Below are 18,989 nucleotides of genomic sequence, written 5' to 3'. Positions count from 1 at the left end.
ACATCAATACATTTTTTATCAGGAACACATAAATATGTGGATTTACAAAGGAGAAATATATAAAGCTTATGGGCAAACTTGTAAATTGAATAACATTCAATGTAAGGTTTTAAAGAAGTTTTTAAATATAAGTGTTTTTCAAAGAAGTATTTTGAATGAATTCGATGCGTATTACTTTGAAAAGGACGCCCGGATGATGTAAGTGTGTGTAACTTGATTGTGGTGTCACAGGGGGAGCGTTGCTAACCAGACGAAGTGATACAACAGGTGATTAACAAATGTAAAGACAAGAGGCCTTAACAGCAATACTCATCATAATAATGCACAGACATGGCTCTGTTGGAACTGTACACTGAGGTAAGAGAAAATACCCCTGTCATTATTACTGGAGAGATCATGTGTACACACTCACTGAGACATATGGAAACTTTTCCAGGGCTCAGGCAAGTGTATGAATGTAGAGGAAGTTGTGTTGAAGGAAGTCTCCAACTTAAATGCACAAATGTTTAATTGAATTCATAGTTTTATGTGTGAATCTCTATATTTTTTGTTATGACAGAGAAGGAAACAAATCATTAAACTTCCCGAAAATAGTATCCTGGTAGTTAGTTAATTAGTTAAGGTACTTAGTTAATGTCTGAACTAGCCGATGAGGTTTCTTTCATAGTTAGATATAGTTTTAATAATGTATTAATTGTCTTGTCGGCCTGTTTCCATCGAAATCCCCCCCCAGTTCAACAGAGTGTGGATTCCAGATGCAGAACATGTGTGGAAATCAGCAGAGATAGTGAGAGATTTTTATTCTGGAGATAAAGTTCTGGAGTTGCTTCTTGAAGATGGAACAGTGAGTATGGAATCCCATGCAGCAGTGTGTTCACGATGTAACAACCACCACAGCTGTCCTGACTCTTTTGCACGACCTGTGTGTCCCTTTGACAGAAGCACCACCACCCTGTCGACCCGTCCACTCCATGCCTCCCTCCTCTCAGAAACCCAGACATCTTGGTGGGGGAGAATGACCTCACCGCTCTCAGTTACCTCCACGAACCTGCAGTTCTGCACAACCTCAAAGTGCGATTTGTGGAATCCAGAATCATCTACACCTACTGCGGTAACGCTGCAGGAAACCTTTGACTATATCTACGAGCACTGAGGTATTTGTGCTGTTGGCCTGACCTGTGTTGTTTCCTCATTTTCAGGTATTATACTGGTGGCAGTAAATCCCTACAAACAGCTCCCTATCTACGGAGATGCAATCATTCATGCCTACTCAGGCCAGAACATGGGAGACATGGACCCTCATATATTTGCTGTGGCAGAGGAGGCTTACAAACAGATGGCCAGGTAAATAAATAAAAAACAAAGTCACATAAAGTTTAATACACACTTCCCTTATGGTGAAGACGTTTTTAAAAAATGTAATTCAGGAAAATGTATCCAGGTGGCATAGGGCTTACAAGACACTACAAACATAACAAAAAACCTTAAACTCATCAAACATATATATAGAAATATATAGAAATACAAATCAAGACCTCCTGCAGACATTTCATATAAAAGAAAAGTCAGAGTCTAATGTTGTGATAAAATTGACAGTAAAAATAAAAAGTGCATTTCATGTTCAACCTTTCCCAGATCACACAGTTAACACTTTCATTTTAGTTCATTATTATTTTGCTGTTTGTTCCTCAGAAACCACAAGAACCAGTCTATTATCGTCAGCGGTGAGTCTGGAGCTGGTAAAACTGTGTCTGCTCGTTATGCTATGAGATATTTTGCCATTGTCAGCAAATCTGGCAGCAAAACTCGAGTTGAAGACAAAGTCCTTGCGTCTAATCCAGTAACAGAGGTACGATTCCACTGCACCAGGAGCCACAAGGCAACAAACAGCTGTTATTCCCTCTGAACTTCCATGTATCAGCACTGTGACAACTAGCCTTCCATTTTTATGATCTCATTAAGATAAAATAATATTTTTTATGATAGTTTTTGAGGAGTGAAGAATCTAAATGGCTTGTTTCTGCCTCAGGCAATAGGAAATGCAAAGACCACCAGGAATGACAACAGCAGCCGATTTGGGAAATACACGGAGATCAGCTTTGACAGGAAGTACCGCATCATTGGAGCAAACATGAGGACCTACCTCCTGGAGAAATCCAGAGTCGTTTTTCAGGTAGAGTACGAGGCGAGGATGTTGTTTAGCGTTATTTAGCCCATATTTAATCCATATTAATGTTCTTCTCTTTTTTATTCAGGCCGACAACGAGCGGAATTATCACATATTTTACCAGATGTGCTCCTGTGCTCAGCTGCCAGAGTTCAAGAGCCTGAGACTGTGTGAGTGTTTACACTACATGTGTGAAATGGAGCTTTTACTGTTTTATTGCTGTGATGTTTATTCTGACCCACTTAAGACTCACAGTCAGACATGCATTTATTGTGTAATTTTTTTATCGTTAGTTTGTTTGATAAGGGTGGCACGGGTACAGTGGTTATTACTTGCAAGTCACGGCGAGAGGGTTTGAATCCCGTTTTTTTCTGGCCAAAGACATGCAGTTTTGGATTAGGTTGATTGGAGACACTAAATTCACCTTAAAGGTGCAGTCTGTAAGATTTAGGTGAAAGGGATCTATTGGCAGATATTTAATAAAATAATCCTAGTGATGTTTTCTCTAATGTGTAATCATCTAAATTGTATTAATTGTTGTTTCATTACCCTAGAATGGGCCCTTTATATTTAAATACTTTATATTTACAAGGAGGGGGGGGTCCTCTTTATGGAGGCCGCCATGTTTTTTTTACTCTCGTCCAAACTGGAAAAACTAAACACCTTTTGAGCTTTTATGACAATTAAAGGCTATCACAGGTTCTCTTTCATGTTTGGAAGGGGAGGGTGAGGTGAAGGGTAATCAGCTGCAACATGCAATTTCACCATTAGATGTCACTAAATTCTACACACTGAACCTTTAAGATTGAATGTGAGCATGAATGGTCTCTGTACATTGGACCGGCGACACCTGGACAGGTCACCTCTCAACCCTCTGTGACCCTCAAAGTATAATCCGTGGCTCTGCTAAATGATGTATTCCTTTTACCCGCAGTGAGTGCAGATAACTTCCGGTACACGTGCATGGGAGGTGACATCACTATTGAAGGTGTAGATGACAAGAAAGACATGGAGGAGACTCGACGGACCTTCTCCCTGCTGGGTAAAAAGAGTGTCCAGCTGTCAAACTGTAAATTACTTTTTATCTGACGTTTATTTTAGCGTAACCTTCCTCTCTCTGCTTCTCCAGGTTTAAAGGAAGACTTTCAGTCAGACGTGTTCAAAGTGTTGGCAGCCATTCTGCATTTGGGGAACCTGGAGATCAGGGACTCAGGAAAGGACAAATCGTCAGTTAGTGTGAGTCACGACTCTCTGGTCATCAAATAACTTTATTTTTCTGATTAGAACTTCAAACATTAACCAGGTTAAATAAAGAACTGCATTGTTGTGTGTTCCAGCTCAGTGATCCCCACCTGGCAGTGTTCTGTGAGTTACTGGGTGTAAGTGTGGAGGGGTTGGTGCGCTGGCTGTGCCATCGGAGGATCGTTCTGGTGGCTGAGACGGTGGTGAAACCAGTGCCCAAGAAGCGGGCAGTGAATGCCAGAGACGCCCTCGCCAAGCACATCTACGCACATCTTTTTGACTGTATAATTAACAGAATAAATACAGCACTGCAGGTCCCTGGAAAACCACATGCTTTTATAGGCGTTCTGGACATTTATGGGTAAAGAGGACATTGTTCTTCATATATTCAACTCTTGAATGCTTTTGTTTTTGACATGAACTTGACGTCTTTTGTCTGCAGCTTTGAAACATTTGACGTCAACAGCTTTGAACAGTTTTGTATCAACTATGCAAATGAAAAGCTTCAGCAGCAGTTTAACTTGGTATGCAACCATTAACCAGAAATCATTGCAAAAACATAGCGTTGTGTCTTTATCCGCTCAGAGGATCATTCTGCTGCTGCGTCTCTTATTTTCAGCACGTGTTCAAGCTGGAGCAGGAGGAGTACATGAAAGAGGACATCCCATGGACGCTGATTGATTTCTATGACAACCAGCTTGTCATTGACCTGATCGAAGCAAAGATGGGGATCCTTGACTTGCTTGATGAAGAATGTTTGGTCAGAGCATGATTCGGATTTACACGGTTAAAATGTTCCTTTTCCACTTGATTGCCTTTTATTAACGTCTGGCTGTATGTGTCTCCCTCCACAGTTTCCTCAGGGCACTGACCAAACCTGGCTGATGAAATTGCACAACTACCTGGACAACAATCCTCTGTTTGAGAAGCCCAGGTTATCAAAAGAGGCTTTTGTAATACAACACTTTGCAGACAAGGTAGAATCTGAGGAACCTTAAAGACACATTTTCTATAGAGCACAAAAAATACGTTAATGTTATTAAGATTTAATGATTTTTGATTCCTAAAACTTTTTACAGGTGGAGTATCAGTGCAGAGGTTTTCTTGAAAAGAACAGAGACACTCTCTATGAAGAACTAGTGGATATAATGAGAGCCAGTAAGGTAAATCCAGACTCCTATTTTATTTATATATGTTATATCTCAGTTTCCATGTGGCATTGTTTTTCTCACTTTCTAACATATTTTCCCTGTTTGCGTCTGTTATCAGTTTCCTTTTCTGGCCCATTTTTTCCAAGAGGAGGAGCAAAACACTGCCAACAGTAAAGGCATCAAAGTCAGGCCTGCCAGGCCTGGACTGAAACCAGCCAATAAACAGCTGAGAGCGTCTGTGGGAGATAAGGTGAGCATGTTTACTCTGTCTCTACTCACTGGAGATTGTTGCAGCTCCAATCCTGTATTTTCGTGTGTGTACAGGACACAATTGTCTTTTTCACTTGTTCCTTCTCATTCATTTAATGGTCAAATGTAGTTTTCCAGCTCCCTGTCCTTACTAATGGAGACACTGAACGCTACCACCCCACACTATGTGCGATGCATCAAGCCAAACGATGAAAAACTCCCATTTGAGTGAGTACTAACGGAACTAGATTTGACACGATCCACTCTGTTCCATTTAATCATTTGCAAATGTTTGTACTTTTGGCTTAATTTAGCATTTGCTTGTTTTTTTGAGATACGACTCCAGGAGGGTCGTGCAGCAGCTGCGAGCCTGTGGCGTCCTTGAAACTATCCGTGTCAGTGCACAGAGCTATCCGTCCAGGTGACTTTCTGCTGCATGATTCCATATTAGCCAAATGACAATATTCACATGTTGTTATGTCTGTGGTGTGATACTTAACACACTCTTCTACTTGCAGATGGACATACATTGAGTTTTACAGCCGATACAGTATCCTAATGTCACACCAGGAGGCGGACCTCAGGGACAAGAAACAGACCTGCAAAAATGTGCTGCAGAGGTTGATTCAGGTTGACTCCCTCTTTAGATTCTGCCTTTAAATATATCGTCATGCATTACTGCTCTCTATATGTTTGTGTATCACTTTGATGTTACGGCTTGATCTCCAGGACCCCAACCAGTACAAGTTTGGTCGCACAAAGATCTTCTTCCGAGCCGGTCAGGTGGCTTATCTAGAGAAGCTGCGTCTGGACCGACTTCGAGGAGCCAGCGTTACCATCCAGAAACACGTCCGTGGGTGGAGCCAGAGGAGGAAGTACCTGCGCATGAGAGAGGCGGCCATCATCCTCCAACAGTACATCCGTGGAAAGAAGACGATCCGGTTAGAGCCATTCTGGTTGATTGCTCTCCATTATCCACTGTACCAACAAGAGTTTTCTCATTCCGACCCACTCGTTTTCTCTTTTCTCCAGTAAAATGGTGAGTGCTGCAACTCTGAAGCAGGGATGGGCTTCAATGGTGATCCAGAGACACTGGAGAGGATACCGCACACGACAGATCTACCAGTTAGTCCGTCTGGCCTCTGTCACCATCCAGGCCTTCACACGAGGCTGGATGGCCCGGAAACGGTACAAGAAGGTCAGTGAGTTATCAATAATGATCATTTGTGTCAGTTGTGGTAATGAAAATCCAAACTGTCATCACGTGAGATTTATGCCCTGCCATCTCCTCCTTACCTGCCAGATGGTAGAAGAGAACAAAGCCCTGATTCTCCAGAAGTACGCCAGAGCGTGGCTGGCTCGACGGCGATTCCAAACCATGCGCAGGCTGGTGCTGAATGTTCAGCTTTCATTCAGAGTGCAGCAGCTCAGAAAGAAGATTGAAGAGCAGGTAAAGATGACTCCAGTTATATTATCTGTGTTTTTTTTATTTATTTAGTTGACATGCAATTTGTGAATTCCTGTGCCTGGACAGAATAAAGAGAACCGTGGGTTGATGGAGAGACTGACCTGCTTGGCCAACACTCATTCTCAGACTGTGGACAGACTTCAGGGTGTGGAGGCGCAGCTGCAAAAATCAACCAGCCAGAAGGCGTCTGTGGAGGCAAGAGAGAAGAAAGTGAAAGAAAATGCTACTCAGGTCAGGAGGAGGTTATGTTTTCACCCCTGCCCCTTTGTTTGTTTGTGAGAAAAATGACACAAAAACAGCTGAACAGATTGTCATGAAACGTAGTGGAAGGAGGTGATATCAGTCAAATATGGCGGATCCAGACTAAGGACATTTTGGGAACTATTATCTATCAAATTTGGTGCAGCTTGATTGAATTTAAAGCGATGGTTGGGCCTTGGTGGAGGTTTGAGCTCTACGTTGTGTCATCCAAGCTCTAGCTATGTTTTTGTCTTTTCAGTTTTTTGTCTGCTGATGAAACAGACTTTATAATACTGCATTTTTTTTACTCTGGTTCTAGACAATTGCACAACTTCAAAAGGAGATAAATGTTCTAACCCTTGAAAAACAGAACTTGGACAAAAAGTTTGAAGCTTCCACCACAGAGGCCAAAGGTAACAGTAAAGAGGTGGAGGAACTCTATTCTTGCAATAATTCAAACCATATTTCTGACCTGTTTTACTCTCCTGCAGAGAACTTTGATGTTATAAAAAGAAATCTGCTTGACGAAAAAGAAACTGAAGCAAGGCTAAGAAAGTAGGAAACAAAAATGTTGTTATACTGAAAAGATGTCCTTGCTCGATCAATTAGTCGGAATATTAATGGGAGAAATTCTTGACAGGATTGCAGAGAACAACATGGAGATCCAGAGACAGGACCATGAGAAGGAGGTGGAAGCTCTGAAAGAGGAGATCAAGAGACTGAAGGAGGAGAGAGTCACTCTGCACAGAAAGGTCGAGGAGGAAGGCCAGGTGAACTCCGACCTGCAGGAACAGGTCCTCCAGCTCACCAAGCACGTCAAGACCATTCCTGAGCTGCGCAGAGATCTGAACAACCTGCAGAACCAGAGAAATAACGTGGACCGGAAGATGAAGCAGCAGTCGGAACAAGCAAGAGGTACAGACTTTACCATGCGTAGTGAAGCTTATTACCTTTTACAGATGGAGTTGCTGTTTTCATTGTTGTCTTTTGGGATTTTTTCTGTCTATTATTACACACAAATGAAATGTTATTACATTGAATGTAAGGGGACTGATGGGGCTTGGCTGAGGTATGCTCTCTACTGAGTGACTTTTATTTATAAAAATGTGACGACCTCATGTTCACAAATGAAAATCATGTTTTGCCGATAATACCTGAATATTTCTGTGCAGCCAAAATGAACGAGATTACAAGACAACTTCTTGGTGGTGTTGTTGAAGAAGAGGTTCTTTTGGGGTAACTTCTTTAAATATCTTCCTATTCTCTCTCTTGTATTTATTCTTCATCTGAAATGTAATCTCACACATTGTTTGTGTGAAGGCTGACTCCAAATGACTCTGAGAAGATTTATGAGGTTGAAGATTTGCTGGCAGCTTTTGAAGGACTGCAGAAAGCTACCAGGTATAATTTTTTACCATCAACAACTGCAGTTTTTCCATTGAGTATGAAAGTCCCCCTCCAGAGAAAATACATTATTTATGTTAACATGTCCCCTTGTGCCTTTATATGATAAAAGACATATCTTGAACAAAGTGAGTGTTTCACCTTAAGGGCCTGGTTAAGTTTGACTCCACACAAAGCCATGCTGTGATTTGCCTCGCCACAGGAAGCAAATGTTTTAAGCCAGTTTAAGGCCACGAGGGAAAATCATTCAAATATTTGAATATGTAAGTTTAAGTTAGAAAGAAGAGTTGTAATGGGTGTAATAAGCTGCAGGAGTGGGACTTTAAGTCTGTGTAACAAACCTGGGTACAACTTGATCCTGTTCATGGATGTACGTGGTTCCACCTTTGATGGCAGAATACTGGAAACCCACCAGAGAGAGCAGAAGGAGAGCTATGAGACCCAGCTTGAGGGCCTGCAGTTGAAAGTGGACCACCTTCAAAATGAGAACAGCAAGCTTCAAAACCTGTTCCAGGAGAAAAGCAACATCAATGAGAACATTCGCCAAGAAGTGTCCAGACTCAGCAGCGAGAACTCAGTGCGTAATATGATAGTCGACTGATTCCGTATTTGGTTTCTGAACAGAGATGAGTTGCAGTAGGTGCAGTGATTGTGCTTCTTCTTATTTGATGTTGTCCACAGGTTCTACCAGAGCTGAAGCTGCAGGTGTCAGAGCTGCAGAGACATAAACAGGAACTGGAGGTCCATGCAAAGGAGCTGAACAGAGAGTTAGAAGGTAGAGCTGAGTGTTTCTTCTTTTCAAGGATATTAACATGTAGTTTCAGGATTTTACCTGTTCTTATGTCTGTTTTTTTCTATTTCATCTGAAAGAAAAAACTGAGGAGATCACCAACACTCTTCAAACAAAAATTAAAGAAGAGAGTTTACAGCGCAGGTAATTCATTCAGGGTGGAGTATGTTTCCTGATTGAAGATGGGAAGGACATTTCTGAGTTTGGCTGATTTCTTTTGCTTTGCAGACACTTTGAGGAGAAAGCTGAGGCGCTGGAGGAGTTGAAGAGGCAGCTTCAAGGCCGAGTGGAGGATCTGGAAGAGGAGAACGATCACTTGAGGAGACAGCAGCTGATGGAGAGTGAGGCCAAGAGTAAACTGAGAGAGGAGACTTCACAGTTAACTGCTGAGAACATGGTATAGATATAAATAGTTTACGCTTGCAGTGCAAGTGTGTGGATGCTTCACTTTTCTTCAAGAAAGTCTGTAACAAACTTGACTTCTCTTCCAGGACTTTGAAGAGCAGCTCGACCAGAGAGACAGATTAATAAAGAAACTCCAGAATCAAATCAACAGCTTTGAGTCATCACAGAAAGGTAGTGTTATGGCTTGAAGCTGTGAATTATCAAAAAAAAAAAAAAACAGAGCTCCTCGTTAATCATTTCATTGTTTCTCACACAGCCAAGCAAACTTCTGCTCCGGCAATGCCTAAAGATTACCTCGGCATGTTGGAGTACAAGAGGGAGGATGAACCCAGGCTCATCCAGAACATCATCCTGGGTATTTTTCCTCTCGACTGTTTCTTTACGATGGTCATGTTCTGCCTGTGCTTGCAGCAGGGTCCTCTTTGAATTTAAGCAGGATTCAACTAAATGAAAATAATCATCATGTCACAATCTTTCCATAGACCTGAAGCCCAAGGGTGTGGTGGTCAACATGATCCCGGGTCTGCCAGCCTACATCCTCTTCATGTGCGTCCGCTTCGCTGACTACCTGAATGACGAAACCAAACTCAAGTCTCTTATGAATGCAACCATCTGTGCTATCAAAAAGATCATCATGGTGAGGTTGATTATAAGTTTATCAGCCTTTATCTGCGCTGTAGATCAGCATAATGATTATTACTCATGTTCTTATCAAAGGTGATATAGTAATTTGGCAGCAGTTTAGTTGGCTCTTGTATTTGACTCAGAGAGATGTTGTTGATGTAAGGAATGAAGGAAAGGAAAGATTTTCAAAATGAATAAATAAAACTGGAATAGCCCATACCTCCACCAGCGCCCCACAGACTCCTTATGAAACCACATTTAAGTTCTCTTAAATTTAACACAGGCATACAGAACCTTAAAAGTGTCTTTTAAAAAAAAAAAAATCAAGATCCAGGAATTATTCTGTGAGGAATTAATGAAAATGTTGAAAACACCCTATGACACAGGAAAGTGAAAAATAGAAAATTCTGGATCTGCCCCCTGCTGCGGATCCACATTCAAATTTAATGGATTTTTTTCTGTAGTGATCTTGCTAACAAACAGACAGATAAGCTAACAAACAGACAGGGAAGAAAACACAATAAAACACTACATCTCCAAAAAATTAGAAAAAAAAAAAAAAAATTATATTGCAAATGAAAATAAATGAAAACAAAAACACGGCTGCTGTTTTTATGTTGCAGGATCACCCTAAAGACTTTGAGTTGCTCTCCTTCTGGCTCTCTAACACATGTCAGCTGCTCAACTGTCTGAAGCAGTACAGCGGGGAGGAGGTATGTATGGATCTGCTCTGTTTAACCTGGTTGTGCTTTGTGTCTGTAATGTACAGCTGCAGGCATATCTCAACCCTCTTTTGTTCTCTGAAGGAGTTCATGAAACAAAATACTCCCCACCAGAAGAAGAACTGTCTGCAGAATTTTGATTTGTCAGAGCACAGACAGATTCTCAGCGACCTGGCCATCCACATCTACCATCAGTTTATCACGGTTATGGAAAAGAGCATCACTCCTGGGATTGGTATTCCTCACAGTCTGTTATTGTAATATTTTGATAGTGGTAACCCTTGATCAGTGCTCTAAACCGTGCTTCTTGTCCCACAGTACCTGGTATGTTGGAGCACGAGAGTTTACAAGGGATTTCTAGTATGAAGCCGACGGGCTTCAGAAAACGTTCCAACAGCATCTACGAGGACTCAGAGACCTACAGCATCTCCTCCATCATTCAGCAGCTCAGTGTCTTCCATTCCACCATGAACCAGCATGGCATGGAGCAGGGCCTCATCAAACAAGCCGTCAAACAACTCTTCTACCAAGTGGGGGCCACCTCACTCAACAACATCATGCTCCGCAAAGACATGTGCTCCTGCAGGAAGGGAATGCAAATCAGGTCTGTGTTTGATTTTTATTGGTATTGGAATGAAAGTCAAAGAAAAAAGTTGGGTTTAACAGTCCTGATGGATCCGATCACAAGTGGAAAGCGTTAAGTTTGTTCACACCTGGTATTAAAGTGTGTCCTGGGTGTGTCTGCCGTGACTCACTTCCCTGCTCTAAATGCAAATACACATGTTCATCATTTGAGATAGAAAATACCAATGTAGTTTACAGGGTGATAGTGTCTGTGTTTGTTTAGGTGTAACATCAGTTACCTGGAGGAGTGGCTGAAGGAGAAGGAACTTCAGAGCTCTAATGCTATAGATACTCTGAGGCCGTTGTCTCAAGCCGCCTGGCTGCTGCAAGTCAACAAGTCAACGGACGATGACGCCAAGGAGATCACTGAAAAATGCACTGAACTCAACCCTGTTCAGGTATTTATTCACTGAAATACTGTATCATATGTATTTCAATATTGAAAACTACAGCATCCATAGAATAAAACTCAATTTGTGTTTGTAGATTGTCAAGATTTTGAATTCATACACACCTATAGATGATTTTGAGAAAAGAGTGTCATCATCCTTTGTCCGCAAAGTTCAGGTGAGCTCTGCTTTTAATTTTCCTTATATTTTAATGCGATGAGATTTTCTTTTACTTCATTGAACCTGTTTTTGTTTGCAGTCATTGGTGCAAGATCGTGCTGGCTCCACACAGCTGATGCTGGACACGGATTATCGTTTCCAGGTCACGTTTCCTTTCTGCCCGTCCCTGCAGGCTCTGGAGCTCCTGCAGGTCCCAAACAGTCTCCGTCTGGGCTTTCTGACCCGGATCTGACCCAGCGGACCTCTGACCTTTCCCTCCATATGACTGATTCATAATCTACCGGCCTGTGGCTGCATGTTAATGTGTATATTAATATATAAACACTTTTAATAAACAATTCACACCCCATATTTAAAATGTCGGGCCATAGGTGGGATTTAAGAAAGAAAGACTGAGGTCATGTCAATCCCCTCTGAACTACTTTTTCTGTTTATTCCATCCATCTGTCATCTATACCACTTATTCTTTGAGGGTCACATGGAGAGCTGGAGCCAATCCCAGCTGACATAGGCCGAAATGCGGGGTATAAGAGTATAGAGTCTGCAATTATCTTAAACCCTTCTACATGTCTTTGGACTGTGCAGCTGGAGTACCTGGAGAAAACTCACCCAGAAACAGGGACAATGTGCAACATACAATATCACATACTTTTGTCAGTTTATAGAAAAATATTTTTGTCAAATTTATTGGAACTGCATGGAATAGTCGAATTATCAATTAGGTGATCAAGAGAAAATGTATGGTAATGGTTAATAGACTATGCTTATACATCAGTTTAGACTCTCTATTGTCAAGAAATTTTAGATTATCAAAGTAAATAATGGGCAGTTTAATCTATAGTGGAAATAATGGTTGGGGCTGCAAATTAAATTTCCCAATTATTTTCTGTCCCCTTGAAAGTAGTCAAATTTGAGTCCAATAAATGTAATGTAATGTAAATGTATTTCCCAGGTTGCTCAATCTCCTAAATTCCACCGGAAAAAATGACATGACCTCATTGTGCTAAATTGTAGCTATGGCTCTATTAAAATGTGAGAGAAAGTGTAATCAATAAAATTTTCAATAATTTTCTTACAACGAACATTTTAAATATATTTCCTGTAACATATTTAATAATGATAACGGTGTCTCACAGAATAAATTCACACAGTCAATATAAAAGCAAGAAAGTCATGATCAAAAACATTCAGCCTAAATAAAACGATTGTAGCATGTTGTCGAACACAAAAACAAGATAGCCTTCCTGCAAATGTAGGTGAATCTTAATATGTTAAAATAATAATTACATCCACTGGAATACTACTTTGTGTTTTATATCAAACTGTAAGGGCTTATGTCACAGTGTGTTGTGTTTTCACAGTGAAAATACATTATTTAGTTACAGGGTACAGTGATGCTGCTGCTGCTGCTGAGGATGCAGCATCACTGGGATACAGGACCCAACTCCTCCTCCTCCTCCTCCTCCTCTGGAAGCTGGAGGAGCATCTTCTCCCCGTGACGTCATGACAGCAGCATCAGCTGTTAGCTGCGCTTTAAGCCTTTTCGCCGCCTGCACCGCTGCCCTGCACAAAGGAAATATATGAGATCCCCTCTAATCCCTGAAATGGCGACACAGGAGGTACAGCTGAGCGAGACCCTAACCCACCTCAAGACGGAGTCGGAGACGCTGAAGTCGAAGCTGGAGGATGAGCGAGCGAAGCTGCACGACGTCGAGCGTGAGTCCCGCTGAAAATGGAGAGGCCTCGGTTCACCCCTGCGTCTCACACCGGGACCGATCGCACTGAAACACGGCACTATATTATTTAATACCCGCGTGTGCTTGTTCTGGGGGTTGCACCTCGTCGATCTCACGGGGGTGGGCGTTAGTCGAAGCTGGTTATTGATCCGAGTGGCCTGACGTTACCCCACATTTGACAGGATGTTTGTTTGCCCCCTGATTTCACAGTCCACCGCCTCCATCCCAACCTCCTCCATCATGTGCTTCTGTCCGATGTGTCTCAGCTGTATGTGATGTTGAGTGTTCATGTGAAAACATTAGAAGACGTGTTTCTTATGAGATGCTCACAAAAGCTATTTGAGGACAATAATCCCTCCACTGAGTGTAGGCCTGCTGTAGTTTAATCCGCTGCCAGCAATATTAATAGATGGTGCATATTCATGAGAAGGGTTAATGTGATGGACCTTGTGTGTGTGTGTGTGCGTGCAGTACACCAGGTGGCAGAGAAGGTGGAGGGACTGGGTCAGTTTGTCATGAAGACCCGGAGAACTCTGAAGGGCCACGGCAACAAAGTTCTGTGTATGGACTGGTGTAAGGACAAGAGGAGGATCGTCAGCTCCTCACAGGTCACTCACTATAACTGGATCTGGAGAGTCAGGTTGGAATTGTCATCTGCACGATAGCAAATGAGTTTTACATTGTACCTGTTCTTATTATTTGCAGGATGGAAAAGTGATAGTATGGGATGCTTTCACCACCAACAAGGTAACAGCTCTTCTCAGTGTACAGATGTTCTATTTCTAACTGAAAACCATCTGGGGCATGTTAAAGGTTCAGTGTGTAAGATTTAGGGACATCTAGTGGTGAAGTTTCACATTGCAGCTGAATACCCCCCACCTCACTCTCCCCTTCCAAACACGAAGGAGACCCTCCACTGATGTAAATCTAAAGTATTTTAATATAAAGGGGCCATTTTAGGGGAAATAAAACAACAATTTAGGTATGGTGAGTTTATATTTGATTTCAGCCAATAGATCCATTTCACCTAAACACACTGGATCTTTAACAAATATGTAATCTTCAAAGGCATATTCACATTTTACCCATTCTTAATATATGCTGATATTTACACACTTTTTTGCAAGCCAGTGTTTATGTTGCCTCGTACAAACCTCCTGAACATTCTTAACTATAGTCTATTAAATTAAATTAAGTTATCAGCAATAAGTTTTTTACTGGTGCCTCATAGTGTGGACATAAGTTCCACCAGAGTGACCTTTCTCTTAGGTGATCAACTGATGCGACTGATTTATTAGATGGATTTTATTAGCTCTCAAAGGACGATAATCAGAGTACAAAAGCAAAAATAGTGCGAACAGAGATGTAGCCATGCAATGAATTTAAAGCCTTTTAGATTTATTTCAGTCATAAGTATATTAAAACATGGAAATATAATGTGTTCATAAAATCAAAGATATAAGGTTTGTGATTTTAATGTAATTTTTAAAGGGTTGCAATAAATTCTTCTAATAATCTTTTCCTTTCAGTGGCTCCAGTATCATGCAGGAAAATAAACTAGATTTCAGTGAGAATTTCTCATATTTCTACAGCGATTGCTATAAGAGATAGAAAAGCAGCACAAAGGTTATTGTTTTTATTGTTAAGAGGAAGAGGATTCTACCCAAAACATTTTAGAAATGTATTTAAACAACCATCCCAAATGTACTAGTTTTTCAGGTTCATTATAACACCTCTAATGTCCAGCAGCTTTAAACTCTCCGCTCTGATTATGCCGAATGAATCTGATTCTGATTCAGTGGAGCTCATGCAGCTTTGTCTTTTGGTGTTTTATCAGGAGCACGCTGTGACAATGCCTTGCACCTGGGTGATGGCCTGCGCCTACGCTCCCTCTGGGTGCGCTGTAGCCTGTGGGTGAGTACGATCTAAATGCGGTTAGTCATATTTTAGTTTTTTTGTGGGGATCTTTTTGTAAATTGGTTGTTGTTTTGTGCCACAGTGGTCTGGACAACAAATGCTCTGTGTATCCTCTGTCCCTGGACAAGAATGAGAACTTGGCTGCGAAGAAGAAGTCCGTGGCCATGCACACAAACTATCTATCTGCCTGTAGCTTCACCAACTCAGATATGCAGGTGAGACTATTCCCAACACACAGCGAATAAATCAAGAATCACACAGATTACTGAGGAAAAAACAGAAACATATATTGAGTTTTTCTGTTTTAACATCAGTTAAGGTTCCAAGAAGAAAACACAGCTGGTTTTCTAGTAGTGACTTTTTCTCTCTCATTATTAATCAGAAATCACTGCCGTCCATATGCGAGCGGAGGAAGCTTCCTCACTTTGTTAATAATTCACAGCAGCCAGTTCCCTGGTCACATGATGCCTCACACAGCAAAGACCATTTATAGCCGTGTGTTTGCCCACATCGCCTTTTTACTGAACTTCAGAACTTCCTCTTCATTGTCTGCTTGTGTTAAAGATCCTGACATCCAGCGGGGATGGCACGTGTGCATTATGGGATGTTGAGAGCGGGCAGCTACTGCAGAGTTTCCATGGACACGCAGCAGATGTGCTCTGTCTGGACCTGGCCCCCTCTGAGACCGGAAACACATTCGTTTCAGGGGTGAGGACACAAATCCTCATTGCTTTGTCAACTTGAATGAATTGATTTTGATTTTGTCACATTCTTCATCATTTATGTCACTGCAGGGTTGTGATAAGAAGGCCAATGTGTGGGACATGCGCTCAGGACAGTGTATTCAGTCCTTTGAAACACATGAATCTGACATAAATAGTGTGCGGTAAGTGAGTATTATTTATTATTATTTTGATGGACTTTTTTGTGGAAATCTGGTGAAAACAGATTCTGTGTATTTTTTGCCCATTTGCTCTCAACCCCAGTATCTTTTTTGTACTATTACTAGATTTCTCTACAGATCAGATATATTGAAATCAAGGCTTTAAGAGAGTAATCTGTTTCTGACTGTGTCTGTTTCTTTTTTTTAGATATTATCCCAGTGGAGATGCATTTGCCTCTGGCTCAGACGATGCTACTGTACGTATACTGATATTATTTACTGATCTTAAAGGAATAATTCTACATTTTGGGAAACATGCTCAATCATTTCCTACGAATGAGATGAGAAAATCAATATCACTGTCATGTCTGTACAGTAAGTATGAGGCCACTGCCAGCAGCTGGTTAGCTTAACTTAGCATAGAGACTGGAAACAGAGAGAAACAGTTAGCCTGCCTCTGTCTCAGCGTAACAAAATCTAACTTCGAGTCTCTAAATCTCATTAGAGGCAGTTTCAGACATGCATTGAAGAGTCAGGTGCTACAAACATTTATTCATTTATTTTTGTATTCCCTTTATTGAGAGTTCAGCAGGAAAATGTTTGGGAAAGTTACAGTAAGAGAGTGGGTGTGTTGACGTTTCTAATATGCAACAGATGCAAAACTGAAAAAGAAAAGAAAAACAATGGAATTCAAGAGAAGCTGAATTTATACGTCGTGTCCTGCCTCCTGCTACTCTGTCGCCACTAGTCGCCTAAATGTTCTGGACATTTTCCTGCTGCTGTGAATTTGTCTGACTTGTCCCGGCCCAATTTGTCCAGACATTTTCCAGAGTCTATATCGGAATGTTATGTAATTAACACAAATAAGTCACATGTTTCATTTGCATACAAAAATGAAGCGAATAATTGAGTTTCCCAAACTGTCGAACTGTTCCTAAACTGTCTGCTGGAGAGGCTCCTATTATTTACTTCACAAAGTGCTCCTGGTAATCTATGCATTTAAAACCCAGACACTGACTTCTGTTACAGTGCCGCCTGTATGACTTGAGGGCAGACAGAGAAGTGGCCATTTATTCCAAAGAGAGCATCATATTCGGGGTCTCCAGTGTTGATTTCTCTCTCAGTGGTAAGATTTGCACATTTAACTTTCAGAGTTACTCTGAATATCAAAGTTCAAAGCAATTCCCCCCTGAGGTTAAACATTGCTTTTACTTACCGTTAAATACATTTGTGTGTTTCACAGGCCGACTACTGTTTGGGGGATATAATGACTACACCATAAATGTTTGGGACGTTCTCAAAGGAACACGGGTGTCAATTCTGTTTGGACATGAGAACCGTGTCAGTACACTGCGAGTGTCCCCTGATGGGACCGCCTTCTCCACAGGTTCCTGGGACCACACTCTGAGGGTATGAGATGTTTGTTGTTATCATCTGGTTTGACAGCTTTTCAGTCTGAAATCACCTTTGTCCTCTAATGACGTACTGTTTGTCTTTCTCAAGATCTGGGCTTAAGGATGAAGACACAGAGGAATAAGTGGTACACAGACTTACTGAAGACACACCAATGTTTCTGTTTGCTAGAGTACAATCACAGAGATAGAGACTCCATCTTGGTTGTACATAGAGCATAATAATAGCATTGTATATACTTCAGTCTCCTGGCCATGGTAGAGAAACATATTACAGAGACTTATTAAACCAAATGGCACGCTTGTATTACAGTATGATTGAAAGAAAATTGCACAGAAATACTTATGGTTACAACTCGAGATTTAAAATGTATATTATAGAAATTATAATTGGTAGTGACTAGCATCAGTCTAGGATAGAAGTGACACAAAAAAGTGATGTATTGTATGTGCCCACAATTACTTGTTTATTTATTAGATTTTTTGCACAAAAAAATTGGAATGCAATCCGTGAAAGCAAATGGGACATCTGCAGGAGAAGCAGTGAGGTTTAAACCTCAGAGCTTCATTCCGTCAGTCGTAGTCATAGGGAGAGGTAGGGAATACGTAGTTTCTGTGCAATGGGAAATATTGGAAAATCTAGGAAAGTAGTGAAGATGGACTAGATTGACTTGTTGTGAGTCAATATTAGTTTATCTGCAGCAATTAAAAATAATATTACATATCAATGAGCACTGGCATAAAATATTATGACCATAAAGGCAAATTAGTAGTTTATCAAAGATGGGGACAGAAAGCAAATTCATGTATCATTCATTCTCCAACTTCTACTTTCTTTACAGTAACTCACGTGCCAATATTAATCTATTGTAAGAAAGCACATTTTAAGGTAAACCTGATAGATGTTTTTATTTTCATTCATCCTGGTGATCTTAATACATGTGGTTTACCTCTTCCTGCTGTGGAAGCCACTCAGTACTACTCTATGTGCACATTCAGTCACTGCAAACACCTTCAACCTCTGAACCTGTGGTCCCCCAGAAGATATCTGCATACTAATACATATATATATATATATATATATATGTTAGAATCCACTCCTCATTTTCATGCAGTTGTCTAATGGCTGTAATTTCATATTTACTGTAATTATTGATTGTAGTTAAGTGTACAGTTATACAAGGGACTGTTTATCAAGATATTACAAACATAATAAACTGAGTTTTGAATATCATAACAATGTGTTTCATTTTTTTGTCAACCTTATCTTGTACTTTTATTGTATTATCAATTCTGCAACTTATTTTCTTTCTTCAGTAACTCACATACTATTGTACTGAACCCCCAGTCGATATCTATACATCTGTGTGTGTCTGTGTTTGTGTG

At 40.9% G+C, this 18,989-nt stretch overlaps 2 protein-coding genes across 2 annotated transcripts; both read left to right on the top strand.

The window, feature by feature from the left end:
- The first annotated feature begins 199 nt into the window (after window positions 1-199).
- Window positions 200-12,006, top strand: myo5c (myosin VC). The gene is made up of 40 exons (XM_020078636.2): window positions 200-357; window positions 734-844; window positions 940-1,111; window positions 1,200-1,344; window positions 1,693-1,849; window positions 2,030-2,173; window positions 2,256-2,337; window positions 3,102-3,209; window positions 3,297-3,403; window positions 3,505-3,770; window positions 3,852-3,933; window positions 4,029-4,169; window positions 4,264-4,386; window positions 4,489-4,572; window positions 4,679-4,810; window positions 4,940-5,037; window positions 5,144-5,230; window positions 5,328-5,439; window positions 5,539-5,750; window positions 5,842-6,007; window positions 6,113-6,259; window positions 6,344-6,508; window positions 6,837-6,930; window positions 7,009-7,072; window positions 7,158-7,432; window positions 7,690-7,753; window positions 7,838-7,918; window positions 8,318-8,498; window positions 8,603-8,696; window positions 8,792-8,855; window positions 8,940-9,108; window positions 9,203-9,287; window positions 9,373-9,471; window positions 9,599-9,753; window positions 10,364-10,453; window positions 10,547-10,697; window positions 10,781-11,066; window positions 11,310-11,484; window positions 11,573-11,653; window positions 11,735-12,006. The coding sequence occupies exons 1-40, from the start codon at window positions 331-333 to the stop codon at window positions 11,885-11,887; spliced, it is 5,229 nt and encodes a 1,742-aa protein (XP_019934195.2). The 5' UTR covers window positions 200-330; the 3' UTR covers window positions 11,888-12,006.
- A 1,097-nt stretch (window positions 12,007-13,103) lies between these two features.
- Window positions 13,104-18,843, top strand: gnb5a (guanine nucleotide binding protein (G protein), beta 5a). The gene is made up of 11 exons (XM_020078653.2): window positions 13,104-13,371; window positions 13,863-13,999; window positions 14,097-14,138; window positions 15,229-15,305; window positions 15,391-15,523; window positions 15,873-16,016; window positions 16,103-16,194; window positions 16,400-16,448; window positions 17,221-17,317; window positions 17,435-17,601; window positions 17,695-18,843. The coding sequence occupies exons 1-11, from the start codon at window positions 13,236-13,238 to the stop codon at window positions 17,704-17,706; spliced, it is 1,086 nt and encodes a 361-aa protein (XP_019934212.1). The 5' UTR covers window positions 13,104-13,235; the 3' UTR covers window positions 17,707-18,843.
- Window positions 18,844-18,989: the final 146 nt, after the last annotated feature.

Source organism: Paralichthys olivaceus, chromosome 7 (genome assembly GCF_024713975.1).
Source record: "Paralichthys olivaceus isolate ysfri-2021 chromosome 7, ASM2471397v2, whole genome shotgun sequence".
NCBI classification, from domain to species: Eukaryota; Metazoa; Chordata; class Actinopteri; order Pleuronectiformes; family Paralichthyidae; genus Paralichthys; species Paralichthys olivaceus.
Note: the sequence above shows the minus strand (reverse complement) of the source record. Positions and strands in the feature narration are given on the sequence as shown.

Excerpts from the sequence above, each read along its gene's own strand:
- myo5c (XM_020078636.2), top strand. The coding sequence starts at position 331 with ATGGCTCTGTTGGAACTGTACACTGAG. Across the intron at positions 3,771-3,851 it reads GGCGTTCTGGACATTTATGG|CTTTGAAACATTTGACGTCA; the intron begins GTAAAGAGGACA and ends TTTTGTCTGCAG. Across the intron at positions 8,856-8,939 it reads GAAGAGAGTTTACAGCGCAG|ACACTTTGAGGAGAAAGCTG; the intron begins GTAATTCATTCA and ends TTTGCTTTGCAG.
- gnb5a (XM_020078653.2), top strand. The coding sequence starts at position 13,236 with ATGAGATCCCCTCTAATCCCTGAAATGGCGACACAGGAGGTACAGCTG. Across the intron at positions 16,017-16,102 it reads GAAACACATTCGTTTCAGGG|GGTTGTGATAAGAAGGCCAA; the intron begins GTGAGGACACAA and ends ATGTCACTGCAG. Across the intron at positions 17,318-17,434 it reads TGTTGATTTCTCTCTCAGTG|GCCGACTACTGTTTGGGGGA; the intron begins GTAAGATTTGCA and ends TGTGTTTCACAG.